Below are 21,666 nucleotides of genomic sequence, written 5' to 3' on the forward strand. Positions count from 1 at the left end.
AAAAAGCTAATACAATCCATAGTTGTATAAACAGAACCATAGAATCAAAATCACATGAAATATTAGTACTGCTTTATAAAACCTTAGTAAGACCACATCTGGAACACTGCATCCAATTTTGGTCACCACATTACAAAAGATATTGAGACTTTGGAAAAAGTGCAGAGAAGAGCAACTCTAGACAAAAGAAGGACTAGGGCTGACATAATAGCAGTATTCCAGTACTTGAGAGGCTGCCACCAAGATGAGAGGGTAAATTTATCTTCCAAAGCACCAGAAGGCAGGACAAGAAACAATGGGTGGAAACTAATCAAGGAGAGAAGCAATCTGGAATTAAAAAGAAACTTCCTAACAGTGAGGACAATTAACCAGGGGAACAGTTTCCCTTCAGAAATTGTGGGTGCTTCATCACCGGTGGTTTTTAAGAAGAGACTGGACAGCCACTTGTCTGAAATGCTATAGGCTCTCCTGCTTGAAAGAGGGTTGGATTAGAAGACTTCAAGGTCCTTTCCAGTTCTATTCTGATTGAATTATATGTAGACATGTACTCTCTCACATTAACTTTGTTCATACTTGCTTGAATTAATTGGCAAACAATACTTCAGACTGTCAAATAAAAATTGATTTTCCGCGCACTCCATCTGAAGTGAGTCAGATAATTTTCACCCAGGAACTTAGCTTTCTTGTATTTTTTCAACAAAAAATCTCAGATAAGATCTGTTCTTTCAGAGGCCGTGGTCAAGATTGCAGCAGAAAAGTCTTCTATTTTATGGCTATTAAGAGGCTAAAAAATATCTGCCATTCAAAAGATTGCCCCCTGAGGGACAAATTAAAACAAGATGTTATAATTAAGGGATTGTTGAAATTGTTAACATTATCTTGCACAAACAATGAATCATGACCATGGAAAACCTAATTTTTCCTCTTTTTTAGTAAGTATTAAAATTAAAATATTTACTCTGTGGACTGGCACATCATACTTCATATTTCTGATATTTATACTTTCTTTTAGTAATAGTTTAGAAATAGAAGAATTTGTCTAGATGCAATTGGCATAATCTGACAGGAGAATCTGAAGTGCTTTTATAGAAAAATGACTATATTGTTTATTGTGATTATTTTGTTTACATATGAAAGAAACATGAGGTCCCCTCAAAGTTGCTTGATAATTGGAATAGAATATATAAGCTTGGTAAAACAATGAAATGAAAAATAAAATAACTTGGCTTAGAATAATTTAGAATTCTTTAATTGTGAGTGTTAAAAACTATTGCCAAATGGAAACTGATTTCTGAGGCTTAAATATAAGCCTTAATGATCTTTTCAGTTACACGGAACCGTTCCGTAAGGTCTCTGATTCCCTATGATCTGAAGCATATGCTGGGAATCTTCCATCAATCAATGTATTATGTTGATAGAAAAACAATATTTGTTCTTATCAACTGACTGAAATCTGATCTCAAAAGGTGGTAAATGAAAAACCTTTGATAAAGTCATTATGCTGAAGCCTGTCTCCAGTTAAGGTGCTGGTCCGCAACTAAATATGAATTAGGTGTCTTCTATCATAGCAGTATGTTCGCCACTAACAATTCCTAACAGACCATTTTAAGAACATATTAGGAACCAAAATATTAAATTATAACAAGTTTGCTCAGCTTTTGTTTTCCTCTCTCCTCTCATCTATTCATTCCCACTCACCCACTCACCCCTCCCACTTAGCCCAGAAACATTGCCATGGCAACCACAGCTGCTGGGGATTTGATTGACAAGTCTACTAAGAGGAGCGTCTGGGGAAACTAGAATGCCTCAAGGTGAGGGGGCGAGGCAGAGCAGCATTACTCACAAGTCTGGGAAGGATGGCAGACACATTTACATTTGGGAAGAGATACTACTCTATGTGAACCAGGAAACTTAAGATGACATGTTTTTCTCCACGAAGGTACCTTGATGGAATCAAGCACATACCTTTCCAAGCAGAGAAAGTGGCTCGGGAAACTGAACAAAAGGGTATCTGAGAAGTTAAGCTGGAAGCTTCCTAACTTATCTCAGTTTGCTTTACAAAAATTGTGAGCTCAAGGATGTGTGGGAAATAGACATTAGAAGTATGACTTAAATATAGCCACGCAGTCCTATTTGTTCTAACATAAATGAATGTTTACAATCTACTAAACTGCCTTATATAAACCAGACTATGTAACTGATAAAATATGAAGCAGTTGGAAAAATGCCACGTGAGTATGCTTCTTACTTCCCTGCCACTAATTATTTAATAAGCTATTACTAAAAGAACTGCAAACAGCCCATGTGCTTTCAAATCTCAGAGACTGATAGAGCAACGATGCCCCCCACTTAAATCGCTGTATCTGCCATGGAAAACCATAGCACGGGAGAACTCACCCCTGGCAATTACCATGGCAGGCTTGCCACAACCAATTTGCCATGGCCAACTCACCTGTAGGAGATGACTAGGCTAAGCCTGAAAGCGGGTTCAAACACATCGTCTGTCATTGAGTCCCTTCATGCCCATAATTATATCTAAATCCATTTGAATTCCTTTGACTCTTATCTACTACCAGTTTGTTTTGACAGTTAGTAACTCAGATTCTTGTAAAGAGCTTAAGTTTGCAATAAATCTTTATACTCAGTTGTAACTTGATTTCCCGATTTCCCCAGACTTGACATCACCGTGGCCAACTTGCTGCAGGACAACTTGCTGCAGGAGTCACTTAGTTCCTTTTATTTACCACATTATTTTATCTATTGCATCAAAGAAAATCATTCCTATGACTACCAGCTTCTGTAGTACTTTGTTGAATAATAAAAGAAATTAAACCTATACTGAATTGTCCTGCAGTGGCGAGTTGACTGTGGCAAGTTGATCATGGCGAGTTAGTTGTGACGAGTTGTCCTAGACCCATAAACTATGCCCTTGTGACACTCACATGGGTTTGTCTTTGAAAAATGTTAGTGGACTATAATCAAATTTCTGACCTGATTGGTTATTAAAGTCATACAAGTTCAATAACTACTATCTATCAGTAGTTTCCAGTTAGAGCTAAAAGGTGTAATCCATCTTCTTGTTTAGGAATCTGTCCAAATTTTAGCTAAAAATATAGGCTTTCCAATATCCTTCCTAACAGAATATTAAGCTTCTTTCTTCACTGACTTTGTTGTTGTTGTTAGGACTGATTTATTTTGCATTAGTTTCTCATTTTGCATTAGGTTTACCTTTAATAATTATTTTGGTATTTGCAGTATTTTGGGAAAATGTTAGGGTTAGGGCTATTGAGAAGGTGGTTGTGCAGCAGCTCCAGAGGTTTCTGGATGAAACGGATTATCTTGACCCCTGCCAGTCAGGATTCAGGCCTGGATTTGGGACAGAAACAGCATTGGTTGCACTTTTAGATGATCTCTCGCGGGAGCGGGATGGGGGTAGTGCATCCATCCTTGCTCTACTTGACTTTTCAGTGGCTTTTGATACCATTGACCATAGGATTCTCCTGGAACGGCTTCAGGGGATAGAGTGGGAGGCCTTGTGCTGTCTTGGTTCATTTCCTTCCTCTGTGGCCGCTCTCAGTCAGTGTTGATAAGAGGGGAGAGATCCAACCCTTGCCCACTGCTTTACGGGGTTCCGCAGGGATCAGTACTTTCTCCACTCCTGTCCAACATTTATATGAAGCCACTGGGTAAATCATCCATCACCATGGACTGAGGTGTCACCAATATGCTGATGATACTCAACTGTATGTCTTGGCCCGTGGTGAGCTAAGTGTTGCTGTATCCTTCCTCTCACAGTGCCTGGAGGCTGTTAGGGGCTGGATGAGGAGCAACGGGTTGAAACTAAACCTTTCCAAGACCAAGTGGCTTTGGGTTTGGGGTTTGTTGGCTCAGACAGAATTGCCACCTTTGGTCTTGGATGGGGTGGCACTACCCCACACAGACCCAGGGCGTAATCTAGAGGTTTTCCTGGACTCACAACTCCTGCTCAAAGAGCAGATGGCAGTCATGGCCAGGAGGGCCTTTGCACAACTGCAGGTTGTGCACCAGTTACGCCCTTTCCTGGACTAACGATCCCTACTTATAGTCATTCATGCCCTAGTCACTTCCTGTCTTGATTATTGCAATGTGTTCTACATGGAGCTGCCCTTGAAGAACATCTGGAAGCTCCAGTTGGTGCAAAATGCAGTGGCCCGCATGGTTTTGTGCAGATCACAGTATGCACATGTTTTACCTCTCCTGCAGGAGCTGCATTGGTTGACGATTTGCTTCCAGGTGCTATTCATGGAGCTGATTGTCACCTTTAAAGCCCTTCATGGCTTGGGACCAGGTTATCTGAGGGAACGTCTCTTGCTGGTCACATCTACCTGACCTATTAGAGTGGGGTGTCAGGGAATGCTGTGGGTTCCATCTCTGAGAGAGATATACCTGGTGGGACCCAGAAGAAGGGCCTTCTCCCTCTCTCTGGAACATCATTCCCCTAGAGAGTAGAATGGCTCCCTCTCTAATACCCTTCCAGAAGGCACTGAAGACCTGGTTCTGCCAGTGGGCCTGGGGAACCCAGAACAGGATGGAGCCCATTAAATGGCTCATGTGATCTGCTGTCATCGGGGCGTGGGGTGATGTTTTTTATTTATTTTTTTCCAGATTTTGTTTCTACTGTATTAATTTATTTGATTCTTTTTGTTAGTTTTTGCTGTTTTTTTTATTTTAAATATGGTTTTATATTGTGTAAGCCGCCTCGAGTTGCCATGGGCGAATAGGCGACAATATAAATTCAACAAATAAATAAATAAAATTTTATCTACTGTTATTGATACTTATCTCAAAAGCTGATATAGAAATGTAGTGAACACCTTTAAAAAATGCATAAAGAATTCAGGAAATGTTTTGTGTTGTACTAAAATCATAGTTTAGTTATGAACAAATATTATAAATAGCTTTGAGTGGTGTATGATATATAAAGGTAAAGATTTTTTTTTTTTTTAAAAAAAAGCAAGGTTGCCAATGTTCCCTACAACTATTGCAAGTATAAGAGAGAACCTTTCACACTGACAGTTTGACTATCGAGGGAGTCAAAAGTGTTCATTTTTGTGCAGATTAAGAAAAAGATACAAGATTCAAATAGTATTTAATTTAAAGATTAAAGTTAAAGATTTGTTAAAAGATAATTAACAATGCATTCAAAGACATTCAAAAAATGTGATACTGAAAAAAAATTATTTCATCTTCACTTAAATTATTTTTGCCTAGTTTCTATAACAAGGTTTTAATCAGTGATACCATCTTTTTTCATAGTAAAGGTACCAATAAGAATAAAATGAACAAGCCAAAAGTAGTCTAAAGTCTTAAAGCTAATTCTATAAAATTAAATAATGGCATTATTTAATGAGTAACGTATTACAACTCTGTGTTTGTATGTGTGTTTAAAAAACAAAAAATGAATATTTATCAGCAATTATTTCTGGTTGTCATCTAATGAAAATAGCTCTCATTTCTGGAATTTTTAATCACATAGGCTCTAATTTGAAGCATGTTAATAATACGATGCTTCAAATTAGAACCTGCATTATTAAGAATTCTAGCCCCTATTCCTAACCATGGATTTTCATCTTGTTCAAATATGTCTTACTCATTTTCTCATATAACCATCAAATTATGAAAACAACATATGTGTACACCCACCCACCCACCCACCCACACACTGCACTAATGATGTTACCTAGTTGGATAATAAAACCTCTGCAAGTAAACAACCAAGCTCAGAGAGCACTAAGCTCTACAAAGTTTTTTTTAACAAATACTAGCTCTTTGCCAATAATAAGCAATTGCTAAAACTACTGTTGGGGGATTCACAGCAGTAGCTGATGCAGAAGTGTGTGACTGGCAAGAAAAATTATCCAAGAGTTGTAGGAACATTAGGGACTTTTTAGCATGGAAAAAAAGATTGCATAAAAGAGAACATGCCACAAAAATAAGCTATTACACATTATATGAAGCAAAGGGATGGAATTGTTGGTTTTTTTTTTTTTTGTCTTTTCAATAATATTTGAATAGAGATCATCCAAAGTTCCTGATTGGACAGACTTTTTAATGCAACATATGCTTAACTATATAATTGTCTTCACCAGGATGTATCAATTACTATCACCTGAATGGCTTTAAATATAAATGATACCAATTAATGGAGGAGGAGACACTAATGCATATTATTTAAGTGGCAAATCCTCTTGTGAGCAAAGTGTTGTTTCTCTGGGGTTATTTCTTGGGAAATATGAGAAGGAAAGTGCTATTATTCAGTTTGTAAGATTCCTACAGACATCTGGATGGCCAACATGTGAAGAGAACAAGACTGGACAGGTCTTTCAAATCCAGTTTGGTTTTCATCTATTTTTAACTCCTTAGAGTTAAAAGAACATTGGAAATATGCTAGATCTGAAAGGGGAAAAAAACCAACAACATTCTATAAGAAGGCAATGCAAACCACTCCCTTATCACTGCCAAGAAAACTATATGCATGTGTACATGTAAGTCACCAGGACTAGCACATGATTAAAGGCAACTTATTTTACAAATTGTGTTTTTCCATTCTGTGAATCTGTGGATATCAGATGTAGATTACTTTATAAGAAATTTCAATATTGCTTCTCACCTTTTGTAGAAAGAGAACCACCCATTCAAGCATCTTGGCATGCATTTCTTCCAACGTGAAGAGTGTTCGTGGCGTGCGAATAAAAATCTTTGTCTTTCCATATGCCACATCATCTTGAAACCCACAGTGCTCAATCAATTTCTTCACAGCCTCTTTGTCAGATGGTAGTTTGTGATTTGGCCAAGTAAATTCAGGAATTATTTTGTACCTGCATTGATGCAAGAATTATTTTTAAAAAACATTGTTTGCCAATATTAAATATGATGGTCAGTAATAGGGCAGAAAGATCCACAACAACCCATATTATCTTGCCAAAGCAGATTTCCCATAGAAAGAATAGAAAGAAAATAAATATACAGTCTTGATACAGAATTATATATTATAGAAACCTTAAACATGTATTACAAAATGCTAATTTGCAATAACTGTGAAATAACACTAATCCTTTGTTTGTTATTCAGTAGTTTACTGAACAAGCTACAATTGCTTAAGTTACAGAATAAATGATATGCAAACTAAATTGTTGAGTTTGCATATAAGCCCATCTGCAGATAAGATAACCCTTGTTTTTTCAGTGCATTTTAGCAACTAAAATTTTCAGCATTGGTAAATATATATAATACCTTCTAGTAGACTGGATATCTAACAAAGCTAAAAGGAATTAATGATATTAAATTAATCTAACATTCAAATGGATTTGGCTGAATGATTTAATTATGTTTACAAATTGTAATTTTAGCATGTTCTAGCTTTTGCCAAATAATTCTAAATAAATATGAGAGGTCTTGCTTTACTTGATATAGAGAATTGAGCCTGGAGCAAGAAAAGGATTTATAAAAACTGTTTTATTTGGATGTAATGCATTTTAATAAAATTTTAATAAAATTCTTTAGATATCCCATGAAACTCCTGCTCTTCCATAAAAAACATGTGCATTTATATAGAATACCAAAAAAGGATATAAAATTGGTTTTTCTTTAGCTGGTCTCACTAATCTTGATAATAATTTTTCTTAAATTACTTAAGACATAACTGTGATTTGTGTAAGAATGCTTATGTAATATCAAACCATAAACATATTTTTACAGTTAAATATAAGAAATTTGCAAAGTTTTCATCAATTGTTACCTGTGAAGAAATTTTTCATATGTTTGGCGATAGGCATATCCTGCCCGTCGTACTCTTACATTTTCCAGAAGTCCAAGATACTCAACTTGATGCTTGCATCTTTCTTCATCAAACAGCTGCGGTGACTTCTTGTCATTGGGTTTAATGCAACGGACATAGTATGGCTCCTAAAAGAAAGCAACCAGAAACAACAGTATTTGAATTAACAGATAAAATAAAAGAGTAGTAGAAAGTGACCATGTGGAAAGTGACCCCCTAATTACCTTCTCCTATAAAATTCCATTAGAAAAACAAGACTATATTTTTCCTAGAAACACCTGAAATAAGATCTATCAGGTAAGTTACAATGAGCATCATTAAATGAATTTCCAGAATGCAAATAATAGATCTCGTATTGTAGCTCTATTCCATATGTCTTCATTCTTGACTACACATTTTTATAATCCATTTCCACACTAACTAGAAAACAGCCAATAAGAGTACTCATTAAGAGTAAAAAGATTAAACAAGGAGAAGTTCTAAGACAGGCATCCAGCAAAAAAGTAATTGGTTTTCTAGCTTAGACAATATGAAATTTAATATCCCAATCAATTGTTACAACTTCTTACCTCTCACTGTCATCCCAAAGATACTTTTTCAAGAGGCAACTGGACTTTTGTTTTTGTTTGTTTATTTGAAGATGCTTCACTTCTCATCCAAGAAGCTTCTTCAGCTCTGAAGTCCAGTTGCCTCTTGAAAAAGCACCTTTGGGACAACCATGTGCTGGATAACTGAGAATCTCCGTAGACATTCACTGTAATCTTAAGATTGCCAGCCTGCAATTATAAAAACTATAACAGGCAGAATTTTGCCTGCCGTGCAACTCTTAGAAATAAAGGCAAGTACTGAGCATCCTATGTAATAGCAGGAGTGTCAGCCATGAGATAATATAACAGTAAGAAAACAGAAGAGAGGGAAGATGAAGAAAAAAATTGACCCATATATTTTTTCCTTTGCCACAACTGTTCTAGATTTTAACCATCCTGCCTAATAAAACAGAATTATGTCAGCTTGCTAGTTATTATCTCGCTCTTTAAAAAATCTGTTAAGTATCTACACTGAGAGCACAGATCTTTGCTGGAAACAGGGTTGAAAGATGGTAGAGAAATTCTCCTACCTGCAAAATTCCCAACTGTCATTGAAGTAAAGAACTGAGGTAAAATAAAAAGAAGCTAGTTTATACTCATTTCTGAAATCATTTCCTCAAACATTTCTGTCTTTTTTTATATAAGGAAAGCCTGCTCTGTTTTTTTTTAGTTATGCATATTCATAGGTTAAGCCTTTTTGTTTAGGTTAATTCCCAAAGTTGCTGCTCAAATTTAAAAATAAAAAGAATATGGAAATATAAAATAAATAAATTAAAATAATGAAATTAATACAATTAATAATTAAATTATTAATACAATTAATAATTAAAAGTATAATACAATTACGTCTTTTTATAATTTTTCTGACTGTTAAAGAGATATTTACAGATTTTTCTAAATGCAACCGCAAATGCCAGGGACTGTGTTGAATAGAACAATACTGAAGAAGGCTGTCTTCTAAATGTCAAAAAGATACACCTGTGATAGAGGCTGTATTTTCAAAAAAAAGTGCCTCCTTTGGATCTTAAGAGCCATTTCTGATAGAAAAGATGACTGAATCCCTAACCTAGCCTAGCCTGTTCTTTCTCAACCCCAGGATATAAGACATTTCCTAAAAAAAAATCAGACTTTACTAAAGAAAACTTATTCCTGTTTCCATACCAAAGAGATATGTGTAATTTACTGTTAAAACATATTGTAATCATTTATTTATTATAATAATATTTCTAATCCTCTTTTTTCTATCATTAAAAGGCATCCCAAACAGCACTGAGATAAATCAGTCAGAAACTGAATGAAGAATTGCTGCCATTTAGTCTAGGCAGTATTGCTAGATGGACCATGGTTTGATTTACTCAATAGAACAAGATGATTTACTATGTTCTTATTTTAGAACAAGAGTCTCTTTTCTTGACAAAAATGTAAAGCTGTCAAATTTATTACAAATCATGGTGTCAAAATACACTAGCAGTATACATTCTTTTATTATGGTATTGTATATTTATCATCAAATATTACACTATTCAAAAAAGCACAGACACAGGGAAGTAGATAAGCTGTACACTATACTGTAACTTATTTATCTCCTCCTCCCATACTCATAATAGTAAACAGGCTACAATACTTCATAAGGCAAATATGGATATTTTAAAAAATGAAATCAGTGAAAGAGAAGTAATCTGTCATTGAAAAATAGTAAAGGGAAGAATATACTTTTCTGAAGAAAGGGTGAAAGTTAACGAAATTATTCATTATTAAATAAATAGGTAAAATGGATTTAACCGATGAGTTCAGCCAGGGTATGTCTTAAGATATCCAAAAACAGAAGGAATAAATTCAAAAAGAATCATTTTGAGAAGTGCTAATCTACAATCTTTAAAATAAAAAATTCTATTTCATGTTCTGTTTCAGCCTCTAGTAAAGCCTTGAGGAATGTTATTCTCTTTTTATTTCAGGCTTTTGTTCTTTGCACATTGTCATTCCTTTTGTGTGCTTATTTTACTATATTTAATTTATCCCCTTCTGATACCTGGAAAATCAAAATCTTAGCACAAGTTCCCATTGGTAAATAATATTTGGGTTTGCTTTAGTTGCCAACCACACTATGGAAACAGGAAAGGGCTGCTTCAAATTATCTTCATTAGAGATTGCCACTATAATAGGTAAGTTATTTTCCGATCTTCAGAATATCAACTCTTGGATAAAACATGAGAACAATATGGTACCTACATGGAAACTACTGAGATCATAGTAAGATTGTGCCACATCTATAAATAGCTTTTTGCTGCAGTACCTATTCTTAGGAATGCTCCCACACACACACAAATAAATCATGCACTGACTTAGCTACAATTTAGAGAAATGTTAAGAACATCTTTATTCTCCTCAGCATTTACAAATTCATAACAATGCAATTGTTTATAGCAGGGATATCAAACTGGCCACGCCCATCTCAGCTCCACAAAGGCAAAAAAGTCACGATATATCACAACATGTCACGTGACACAATCGAGTTTGACATCCATGGTTTATAGCTACAGATGGTTTTTTTTTTCAATTAGATCATTCTATATGTGGCACTAAGCAAAAATTCTATGGGGAAATTTTAAATATGCTGCATCAAGAAATTTATACTGACAGATTTGTTCCTGTTTGATCTTTGTGTTCTTTTGCAGAAAATATATAGTCTAAGCTAGCATTATTATTATCTATTCCAAATATTTGTATCATTTTTTGAGTTCTTACATGATCTGGGCTTTGGGAACATAGCTCTTACTCCCTTATCATAAACAGATCACACTCTGTAATCTTGGAGTTTTCTCAATGCTAGAAGGAAGATGAACTCTTTAATATTCTAATCCCAAAATGTCCTATTGAAATTTTTGTTGCTGATACAATCAAGGCAAGAGTGACTTGGCAAGTAGCCACAGTAATGAAATAACAGGTAGTCATCAAAGGTCACCTTTCCTGAATTAGGAACTTCTTACCTTGGATGCTAAGTTGTCCACTAAGGCAACCATTGAGTTCTTAAAAAGTGTAGCAGCAGTCAATGGCCGCTTGGTCACTTCTGTTATACTCAGTTTGCCTTCTGGCCACATTTTTTTCAGCACTGGGTTGGAACTACAAAATACAAGAAAGAATTTTAAAAGGCAACAATATAGTCATATTTGGCCTATTCTAGGTAAAAAACCAAATGGATAGTTAAATTGATTCCTACCTGTTATACATCAAACGCTTGAAGTCTTGAAATAAAGTGTCCTTATTTTTATCAATGAATCCTGTGACTGAATAACTGATAAATATAAAAAAGTGGTAATTAGTTGCACTGAACTACTAAGTAACTACTTAGGTAGAATTAGTACCTGGACTCAGAAAATAAGAAAAAAACAACCCATAAATAGAAATCAGCAAAAAATAAAAATCTAAAGTCTCATGAAAATGGATAATATTCAAAACATAATGGTAAGGGAAAAAAGCTTTTAAAGATCTCTCTTCAAGAAGCACTGTGCAGAGTTCCAATACCTTAAAGGAAGTAAATATTCCTCAATCTCTTCATCCTCACTGTCATCTTTAGAAGTTTTAAACACTTATAATGCAACTGGGTCAAAGTGAACAACCAAGAGGTACTTTTAGTGAAATGCCATTTTGCAATCTCAAGTAATCCAATTTCCCCCTGCAATAATTAAATGGCTTGAGAATTTCACAAGCCATAAACTGATTTTAAATATTTATATCTCTTAATCATGTATGACATGCAAAAAAGCTATAGTGTATCCTGGGAATAAGTGTCAAAATTATGCCTTTGCCTTAATGTTTTCCAAATACTTTTGCACACTTTAATGCAGGAAATACAATGGAATTAGACCTAAAGATAAAACCAAGCTGTCAGCCTAACACCAAAAAAGGAGCACATTATAACAGTCTTTTTAGTACCATCAGAGTTTTCTAATTAATCACTATGACTTCACAAAAAAGTCTTTGCCACAATTAAACTGACAATGCATTATTACAAAATTGCCGCCAAAAAAGCTAATGCAATCCTAAATTGCATTAACAGAGGGATACAGTCAAGATCAAGGGAAGTACTAATACCACTCTATAAAGCCTTAGTAAGACCACACCTAGAGTACTGCATCCAGTTTTGGTCACCACATTATAAAAAAGATGTTGAGACTCTAGAAAAAGTACAGAGAAGAGCAATCAGGATGATTAGGGGACTGGAGGCTAAAACATACAACAAACGGTTGCAGGAACTGGGCTTGGCTAGTCTAGTAAAGAGAAGGACCAGGAGAGACATGATAGCGGTCTTCCAATATTTGAGGGGCTGCCACAGGGAGGAAGGAGTCAAGTTATTTTCTAAAGCACTCAAAGGCCAGACAAGGAACAATGGATGGAAACTGAACAAGAAGAGATTTAACCTGGAAACAACGAGAAACTTTCTGACAGTGAGAACAATCAACCAATGGAACAGCTTGCCCTCGGAAGTTGTGGGAGCGCCATCAGTTGAGACTTTCAAGAAGAGATTGGACTGCCATTTTTCAGAAATGGTGTAAGGTCTCCCGCTTGGGCAGGGGGTTGGACTGGATGACCTATAAGGTCCCTTCCAACTCTGATTATCTGTATCTGTAAAATCAGTTTTTTAAAAATGCAAAACTAAATTTGTGCTATATAGAAGGAATTTTGATGGAGAATTACCCAGTTAATGGTATTAGGTTTTAGGGATGGTTAGAAATCTTGGAAGAAATCTTGATTATCATTGAAAAACTTATGTGCAGCAATAAATAAACAAATAAACAAATAAACAAACAAACAAATAAATAAATAAATAAATAAAATCAAGCATTCCTTAAATTGTGGTTCGTCATAAAGCTGCTGTTTTGGCTGAAATGACTGTTTATGCTACTTTGGAGGATGGCAAAGTTGTATTTCTGTTCTTCTTTTTCCATATTTCGTCTTGCTTTTTATTTACCCTAACTTCATAGCATACATTTAAATTGGAGGTGGGAGAGTGGCATATTTATATTTCCGTTATGCTACTAGAACTATCTTATGTAGTATTAAGTACTGGATTGTGTTGCTTAGCATTATCAACTCTATGAATTGAGTCCTAAGTCTCAGCAGAGGCTTTTTCAAATTCTTAAACTGGAAATTCTGGGAAGTATTTGGGTTGGATTTTCAAATCACATATTCTCTCAATAATTAGTGCCCTAGTTTTCCACAACCCTTTCAAAACTCATAAATTACTGTTTTAGAATTATATATAGTGATTAAGATATATTACTATGACTAAGGAGACCTAAATCCTGGGAACTGTTTTAGATCAGTTACTCTCATTCTCAGCCCAATCTATTTTAGTGTTGAAAATGAAATCAGGTTTAATCTATTTTATGCTTTTGGAGAAAAGGAGGAGGAGGAGAATCATGCGTGGAACAATAAGGCAGAAAATGGAGCGCATGTTCTCAATAAGATATCTAGATTTTTTATAGTATAATATAAGCATATACTCTACACCAATCATTTGAATACCATAGTGAAATAATTTCAGATGTTTTCTTACATTGCAAAAAAGCAAAAGGAAGTACAGAAGGAAAAACAAAGTGCAACTATAATTATGCAACTATGCATTACACTGTTTTAATAGGAATCAGGCAACAAGTATGAGAAACAAACTTACATAACGTCTCCTGCATAATGCTTAATCCGAAAGTCTCTATCAAATTCCAGGTTTTTATCCGTAGCACAAAGCTTAAAAACAAATGGATTAAAAACTAATTATTGAAATGCAGCTGCTGGTAACTTTCAGCAGGTTTTTGGTTACAGATCTGAATGAAGACCCGATCTAATTATTGCTACATCTAGTCATGAAATGTTCCTTCCTAATGCAGGTGCTACACAAGCTGTCTGTAAGACAAGACAATAACTTTCTTAGTGATTTGATACAACTTAGTGATAAAACACATGGGAAACAAATGAATATGATATTTACTAAGGGCCTTTTTCACAAACCATGACATTTACAAAGGGCTTTTTTATTTAAAAAAACAGTGTCAAACATTTTATATGCACACATCAGTAAATATGACAATTAATCTAGAACTGTGATGGTGGATATAGCCTTCTCAATATTTCCCTTATTGCTTTTAGTAAGGTATTGAAATATAACCTGTTTGATTGACCCTATCTGACTCTTCATTCTATTTCACTGTTTGAAAATTGACCTGGCAGTGGTAGAGGTAAGAAATGTGCATTTAAAAATTCAAATCTGCACAGTAAAATAATGTGAAATACATGGAAGTGGGATTTATATGTCCACAAAAACAAAAAAAGATATAAGGCACACTTTAATTCAAAGACTGAGATGCAGATGGATAAAAAATGATTAAAACCATCAATTCTAATTATTGGAAAAGTAAGAAGACAAGCTTGATCTGTAATTCTAAATGAGTTGTGCTGCCAAATCACAATCATGCAGTTTTCACTAAAAACAGAACATACTTCTCAATGCAGAAGTATTAATGCAGAAGATGATTTTCTGTATAATGTTATGCATTTGTCTATTTAATTAAATAAACAATCAACACATTTTAATTGTGTGATAATGCTTGTTAAATCATCTTCAACTATACTCCAGTTTGAATAATATTGCCTTCATTTAGTTTAATTTTAACAATGAGAGCAGTTGAGTTCTATGCTGATCAGTTTTGTATAACATGGTAACCCATTCTTTATTGTAGCACGAATGATCAGTACCTCCCTCCCGTTTCCTCCAGCTCAGGCACAAAAAAGAATTTAAGACGCTTTCATGTCTCTTTTCACCAACCTTAGTCTGCTATCTTATTTAAAATTGTGATTATTTTTTACTACGATTTTTGAAAGAATCTAATTTTATAATATATAGCTTGAAATTACTTAACAAGTCTGTCAGTTTTAGATAAAGCATTCATGAAAAAATGGAAATGAAAATCTCACATTTCAGGTATGCTTGAAGATCAGTCCAGTATGATATTGATAATTATGATCTCCAAACTAATCAAATATACAGTATCTTTCAAAAGGTTGGTTTCATGCATGTTTCATAGGAGTGCACCAAAACAGATTAGCAATGTCATTAAGCTCCTTATTTTACATTTGCTTGGACTTTTTTGTTCTGTAAGAAGCTTAATATCTTAGTTCTGTTGTGTTAAATTTGAAGACAGTCTTAGCAAATACATGTTAAAAATTGTTTTACATTTAGATCTTATCATGAAGAATTTAATCACAGTGTCATTAATTTAAAAGTGCTATTGAAATTAATTATCCTGGTTTGTCGCACAATCAACCAGGTGTTTAGACTAGATTTGACATTTTTATCCATCCACAAAATCCTTCTCAAGAACCAGGGATAGGGAGATGATGTTTTTTAATGGTTAAAATATTGTTGTAGGATATAAACTGTTCCAAGTAAAGCCACCTTTTTCAATTGACTATATTTATTGGTCTGTTGTACAGTCAGCTAGATGTTCAGAATGGATTTGGCATTTCAGTCTATCTATCAAGTCCTTTCAAGGACCTGGGGTAGGAGGTGTAAATGTTTGATGGTGTTACAGATATCTTCACAGGATGGAAACTATTCCGAGTAAAGCTGCTTTTTGCAATTGACTGATGGTGAATTTGTCAATGCTAGCAGTGTTCAAGTGCTCCAGTTGCTTTGGGATTGCAGCCAAGTTGTTATTACTATTGGGATTACCTTTGCTTATATTTGTAGTTATTTATATTTTGTGATCTTTTCTAGTTCTTTTTTCCCCTATTATTGTCTCCAGATACTGCCATGTCCACTATCCAGATTTTTTTATTTATTTTTATTGGCAATTGCTAAGTCTGGAGTGTTATGTGACAGGTGCTTGTCTGTTTGAATTCTTAAATCCCAGTGCAATTTAGCTTCTTCATTTTCTATAACTTTCTCTGTTTTATGGTTCTATCAGTTCTTGCTTGCAGGCAAATTATATTTCTTGCAGATCTTCCAGTACAGCACAGCTTATTATTATTATGGTTAATTTTCAATTCAATTTGCAGTCTGGGACTGGTAAAAACTTAACAGTTCAAGTCTTGACCAAGGTAAGGTTAAGGTAGTAGCTGAGTATATAGGCAGTTCCAAGTAGGGTGTTTTTTTACAATTAGGATATCCAGGTCTAATAAGTTCAAAATTTCCATGTTTAGGCAACCCTGTGGGTATTGCTCCAACAGCTCCTATTATTATTGCTCCTATTATTTTCTCCTATTATTCTTCCTCCATAGTCGCTCAAGTTCAATTTGCAAACCATATTTTATTATTTTTTCTAGCTGTTTCTCTTCAATTCGTAAATCACCTGATATTGTAATATCAATGAACCAGACTTTTTTTTCTTTTCGACAATAGTGATGTCAGGCATGTTGTAGGTCACATATCTTGTCTGTTAGGATTCAAAAGTCCCACAAGATCTTGATCTGCTCACTTTGTCAATTTGATGTTCCCAATAATTTTTGCTGCATTTGAACTCAAACTTCTGGCAAAGCTTCCAATGTATGATTTTGGAAACTTGATCATGATGTCGTAGATAATCAGTTTGTGAGATTTTGCTGCAGCCACAGATAAGGTGATCCACTGTTTCATCTTTCTTGTTGCATAAACGGCATTTGCTGTTGTTGTTGTTGTTGTTGTTGTCATGTTGAATTTTTGCTGTCATGGAATTGGTCTGCAAGGCTTATTCTTAGACAGCCACAATGAAGCATTCGGTTTATTTCTTCAGCACCCCTAATTCAACCGTCTCCATGTTAGCTTGTACCGTGTTTCTCCAACAATACGGCCTCCACCAATAGGAAGGCCCAGCATGATTTCTAGGCATGAGGTGAAATTAAGCCCCACCCGCAAAATTTAGGCCTATTTAAACCATGCGTTTCCCTGCCATTTCTCATATCGTTTGTTAGAACTATACAAGGTGAAGAGAATGCCTCGCCCTGAAGCAGCTGGGGACTCTGTCTTCGGGGAGCTTTTGTCAGCCGATAGAAACGGCAAGGGGTGTGTGTGTGTGCACTCACCCTGAGGCCGCTTCTACCGGCCGATCAAAGTGGCTGGTGACTGCCCTTGGGGAGCTTCCATCGCCCAAAAGACACTGCCTAATGGCAAGGGGACACGGGCAGCCACGCCTCACCCCGAAGCGGCTGGGGACTCTGCTTTCGGGGAGCTTTCGTCGGCTGATAGAAACAGCCTTGTTGAGAGGTACGTGTGTATGGGCCGCTCTAGGGGGGGAGGAAATTAAGTCACCCCCAAAAAGACAGCCTAGCCGTTTTTTCGAGGGTGAAAAAAAAATAAGGCCCAGCCTTATTTTGTGAGAAACACAGTATCTACTTTTCCTTTAAAGTCCTTCAGATATTGACTATGCATAGGCTTCTTTTTCCAGATAGAAACTTGATGCTCAATTGTTTCCTTTCTATATTGACTGTTTCCTAGTATGATTTGATTGCTTATTGTACCCTATGACTATTATCAAGTGTTGTACCTTATGATTCTTGATGAATGTATCTTTTCTTTTATGTACATTGAGCATTTGCACCAAGACAAATTCCTCGTGTGTCCAATCACATTTGGCCAATAAAGAATTCTATCTTCTGTTTTCAATCTCATTTTCAAGAAGTTACACTTGTTCACCTCTTTCAGCAGAGGCTTTTTTGCTTTTCTTATGTAGTCATTTAAGCCATGTGTTTCCTCTTCCACAGTTTGTTTCAACTTAAGAGTCCTCTGCTGTCCTGATACTTTTTGAATGCAGAAAATGTGCATTGTCATTAGTTTTCTTGTCTTTTGATCCAAGTTATGAAGTTCTAGATTATTATTATTATACATGAAACTCAGTCAATTGAACATTTAAAAATGTATCACAAATATAACTGACTGGCACTAATGGTTGATACAGGTTGCTGCCAGCATCCTAGGTATCAACCAAGTATCTTCTTAAGATGTATGATTTTCCAAGTAGCACAGTCTTTTGCAGTTCCGCTGATGTTATTGCAGGAAGCTGCAATTTCTTGATGTATTTTATAAAATTCTTGGACATGGTAAAAAGTACCCTGATGATAATGGGTATCACTGTTACATGTTTCATCCATAATCGCATATTTCAATGGACAGGTCACAATATTTCATGATTTTTTCCAGTTCTTTTTCTTCAATTCTGGCGTCTCTCACTACAGTGATATCAATAAATTGTACACTTCAGTTTTCGACAACTGTGATACCTGGCATGTTGTGTTCTAAACAACAATCTGTCTGTATTCGAAAGTCCCACAAGTCTTCACCTTTTTATTTTTGACAACTTTTTCCACTTTATGTTCCAATGACTTTTCGGATACAGGTAAGTTGTATTTTTTACATAATGACTAGTGGATTAATTTAGCAACTCGATCATGTCTAGCTTTGTAATCAGTTTGTGGGATTTTGCTGCACTCACATATCAAATGTAAAACAGTTTCAACTTCGTTGTTTGGATTGTCAGTGGATTTTTGTATCTTCGCTTTCATGGCATTAGTTTGTAGTAATTGATCTTGAGCAGCAATTATTAAACCTTCTGTTTCTTTCATTATTATTATTATATTATTACATACTTTATTCATTAAACATGAAACTCAGTCAACTGAACATTTAAAAATGCATCAAAATATCAATATCAATAATGATAATAATATTTCCCCCCCAGAGGTAAACAATGAGTAGAACTGTAACTACGCTATGTACTCCCTAAGCTATACCGATTCACAAAGAACTTTACTATTTCTGAATGTAAAAATGACACCATTTTAAATTTCTTAATAATGAAAAAGTGCTTAATCTCTACATTTTACTTAGAAGACAGAATCTATTAATTGCTAATTGATGTACTTTCAAAAATGGATTAACTATTCTATTAACAATCTTAGAGGCAGCCCCAGGGGTGGGATTCAAATTTTGTAACAACTGATTCTGTGGGCATGGCCATGTGACTGGGTGGGTGTGGCTTTTTTGCAGCCACCCCATTTTGGGGGCCTTCTGAGTCTCAGGGAAACCTCCTGGGGGGTGTTTTTATTCCTAGGAAGCTTCCCTGGGCCTCAGAAGGAAAAAAAAAAACTGAGCATGGGGTTGCACACAGCAACCCCCTGTGCTCTGTTTTGGGGCCTCCTGGGCCTCTGTGGAGCCTCCTGAGGAGGCGTTTTTACTCCCAGAAGGCTTCCCTGGGGCCCAGGAAGGCAAAAAATGGAGGGGGTAGGGGGGAGCTGCACCCCCCTCCATTTTTGGCTTTCCTGGGCCTCAGGGAAGCCTCCTGGGAGAAGCAGTAAGTAAGCGAGGGGAATCCCGGCACAGCTGATTATAGGAACATAAAATAAATACCTTAAGGAGTGACTGAGTGGGGAAGAATGCAGTCAGCAATGTTGGGCTGCACAATGTTGCACTTGCGCGATAAGGACTGACTGGGCAGGGAGGGGCAGGGCCAGACAGGGGCACAATTTGCTGGTTTTTCTGAACTGCACAGAATCATATCAACCAGTTCTATAGAACCAGTCTGAACCGGTAGAATCCCATCCCTGGGCAGCCCTAACAACCCTAAGGACAACCTGAAATCTGTAGTGTATTCAGATGTATCTATTTAAACTAGCAATTATATCTTACAGTCTATTTTATGGATGTGACCAAATGAAGACTTTGTGGCTTCAGCAAAGCTAGCGTTTTCCTTTAACACTCCTCTTTCCCAGTGTTTTGCATAACAAGTAGCCTTTTGAACAGCTCTAATAATTTGCTTTTGTTGCATTCTATTTGCTCCTAATAAAAACATTATTCAACTACAGTTTCAAAAAGAATCTCTTCACCTTTCTGAAATAAAAACCTACATACTCCATATTCTCTGCTCTTACTTGTTCAGAAACATTACATTACTGGGCTTCTATTGGTTATAAATGACATCAGAGTCTAGCCAGCTTCATGTTTCTGTTTTTCTCTTTAACATTGAAAAGTCTATGGCTCCCTCTGCTGGATATTAAATTTTTTTCCCTTTGGAAACAGCTTTAAAGATTATTTATAGCAGAGGAGTACTTCAAGCCATAAGCTTGAGATTTATTTTTTTTAATCTCTCGATCTGTGAATTTTAGCTATACATTCTGTATATGCCAATTGGTTCCTTCCCCCAACTAGTGTCACCATAACAATATCAGCCAACAAATACCATAGTTCAGTTTGAGCCCCAAACCATCACAGTCAGATCCACATATGGATGGAATGGGATGCACTAAAAATTCATGTATTTTCAACTCAGCCTTAATACCTACGAGTTTATGGCTTGGATGGATTGAAAAGTATGTTCTAGTTCTTAAAATCCCAATAGGATTAAATATATACTGAACAAGACACCATGAAGAGGGGAAGGTGGAAGAGGCAGCATTAGGCTATTTACGAGCTTTCTTCCATATTCTACACTCTAAGCCCATCAGAGAGGAAGCAGTCTTCCACTCTGATGAAATGGCACTTGCTGAACTTGATAATATGACTTGGTCAACTTGATAATAAAGAGGATATTGTGTGGATTTGTTTTTTATGATCTTTTGTCCTTGTACGGTGTTTGTTGTTTTTGTACCGTGTTTTTAGAAACTGCAGCTTAAATTGTACACAGTTCTTTGATCCTTTTCAGGAGGATAAAATGCTTTAAGAAAAAAATCAATTAGTCATAAACTCTGAAAAATATGCTTTTCAAAATTCCTTGGCATATGTTTAGAAGCAGTGGTATAACATGAAGCTAAATGTCTATTTTGTGTAAACTGATCTGTTTCAATTAAGAAAGTTAAAATATTTCAATGCTAATTAAGTAAAAAAAATAGCTTGTTAGTCTAGTGACAGTATTATAGTTAATGCCAGATTGGACAAAAATACCTTTCTGCTGGAAAAGTGAGCATGCTTGCCCAACTTCTTATTAAGAGCCTCCAGGAACATTTCATCTGTGACTTTTCCAACATTCATGCACGCATCATCCAAATTGGCTATGATTCCCTTATGTTGCAGCTCCACAAGATCAACAATAATCTGGTTGTTGAAGTAGTCAATCTATAGAATATTTGAGCACAAATACTAAAGAGAACTCCATGAGGAAAAGTAAACACTGCTATTAGAATCAGTAATACGAAAGGAAATGAGGAGGTATAAGTTTAAATTTCCTTCAGATGCAGTTCCTACTTTAAAACTCAGTGAGATGTATTCTAAATTCATACACAATATTTCAAAAAAATGTAAGC

At 35.6% G+C, this 21,666-nt stretch overlaps 1 protein-coding gene across 2 annotated transcripts in view; it reads right to left on the reverse strand.

The window, feature by feature from the left end:
- The window catches only part of MYO1D (myosin ID), a 134,693-nt gene that overhangs the window by 77,283 nt on the left and 35,744 nt on the right, over positions 1–21,666 (reverse strand). For both annotated transcript variants that reach the window (XM_026718251.2, XM_087916389.1), the window contains exons 11-16: positions 21,308–21,478; positions 14,078–14,148; positions 11,621–11,695; positions 11,391–11,523; positions 7,778–7,944; positions 6,650–6,857 (exon numbers count right to left, since the gene is read on the reverse strand). In XM_026718251.2, the coding sequence (XP_026574036.1) occupies positions 6,650–6,857; positions 7,778–7,944; positions 11,391–11,523; positions 11,621–11,695; positions 14,078–14,148; positions 21,308–21,478 (825 nt within the window). The remainder of the gene's footprint in view (positions 1–6,649; positions 6,858–7,777; positions 7,945–11,390; positions 11,524–11,620; positions 11,696–14,077; positions 14,149–21,307; positions 21,479–21,666) is intronic.

Source organism: Pseudonaja textilis, chromosome Z, assembly GCF_049901715.1.
Source record: "Pseudonaja textilis isolate UNSWEBS1 chromosome Z, rPseTex1.2, whole genome shotgun sequence".
Lineage (NCBI taxonomy): Eukaryota > Metazoa > Chordata > Lepidosauria > Squamata > Elapidae > Pseudonaja > Pseudonaja textilis.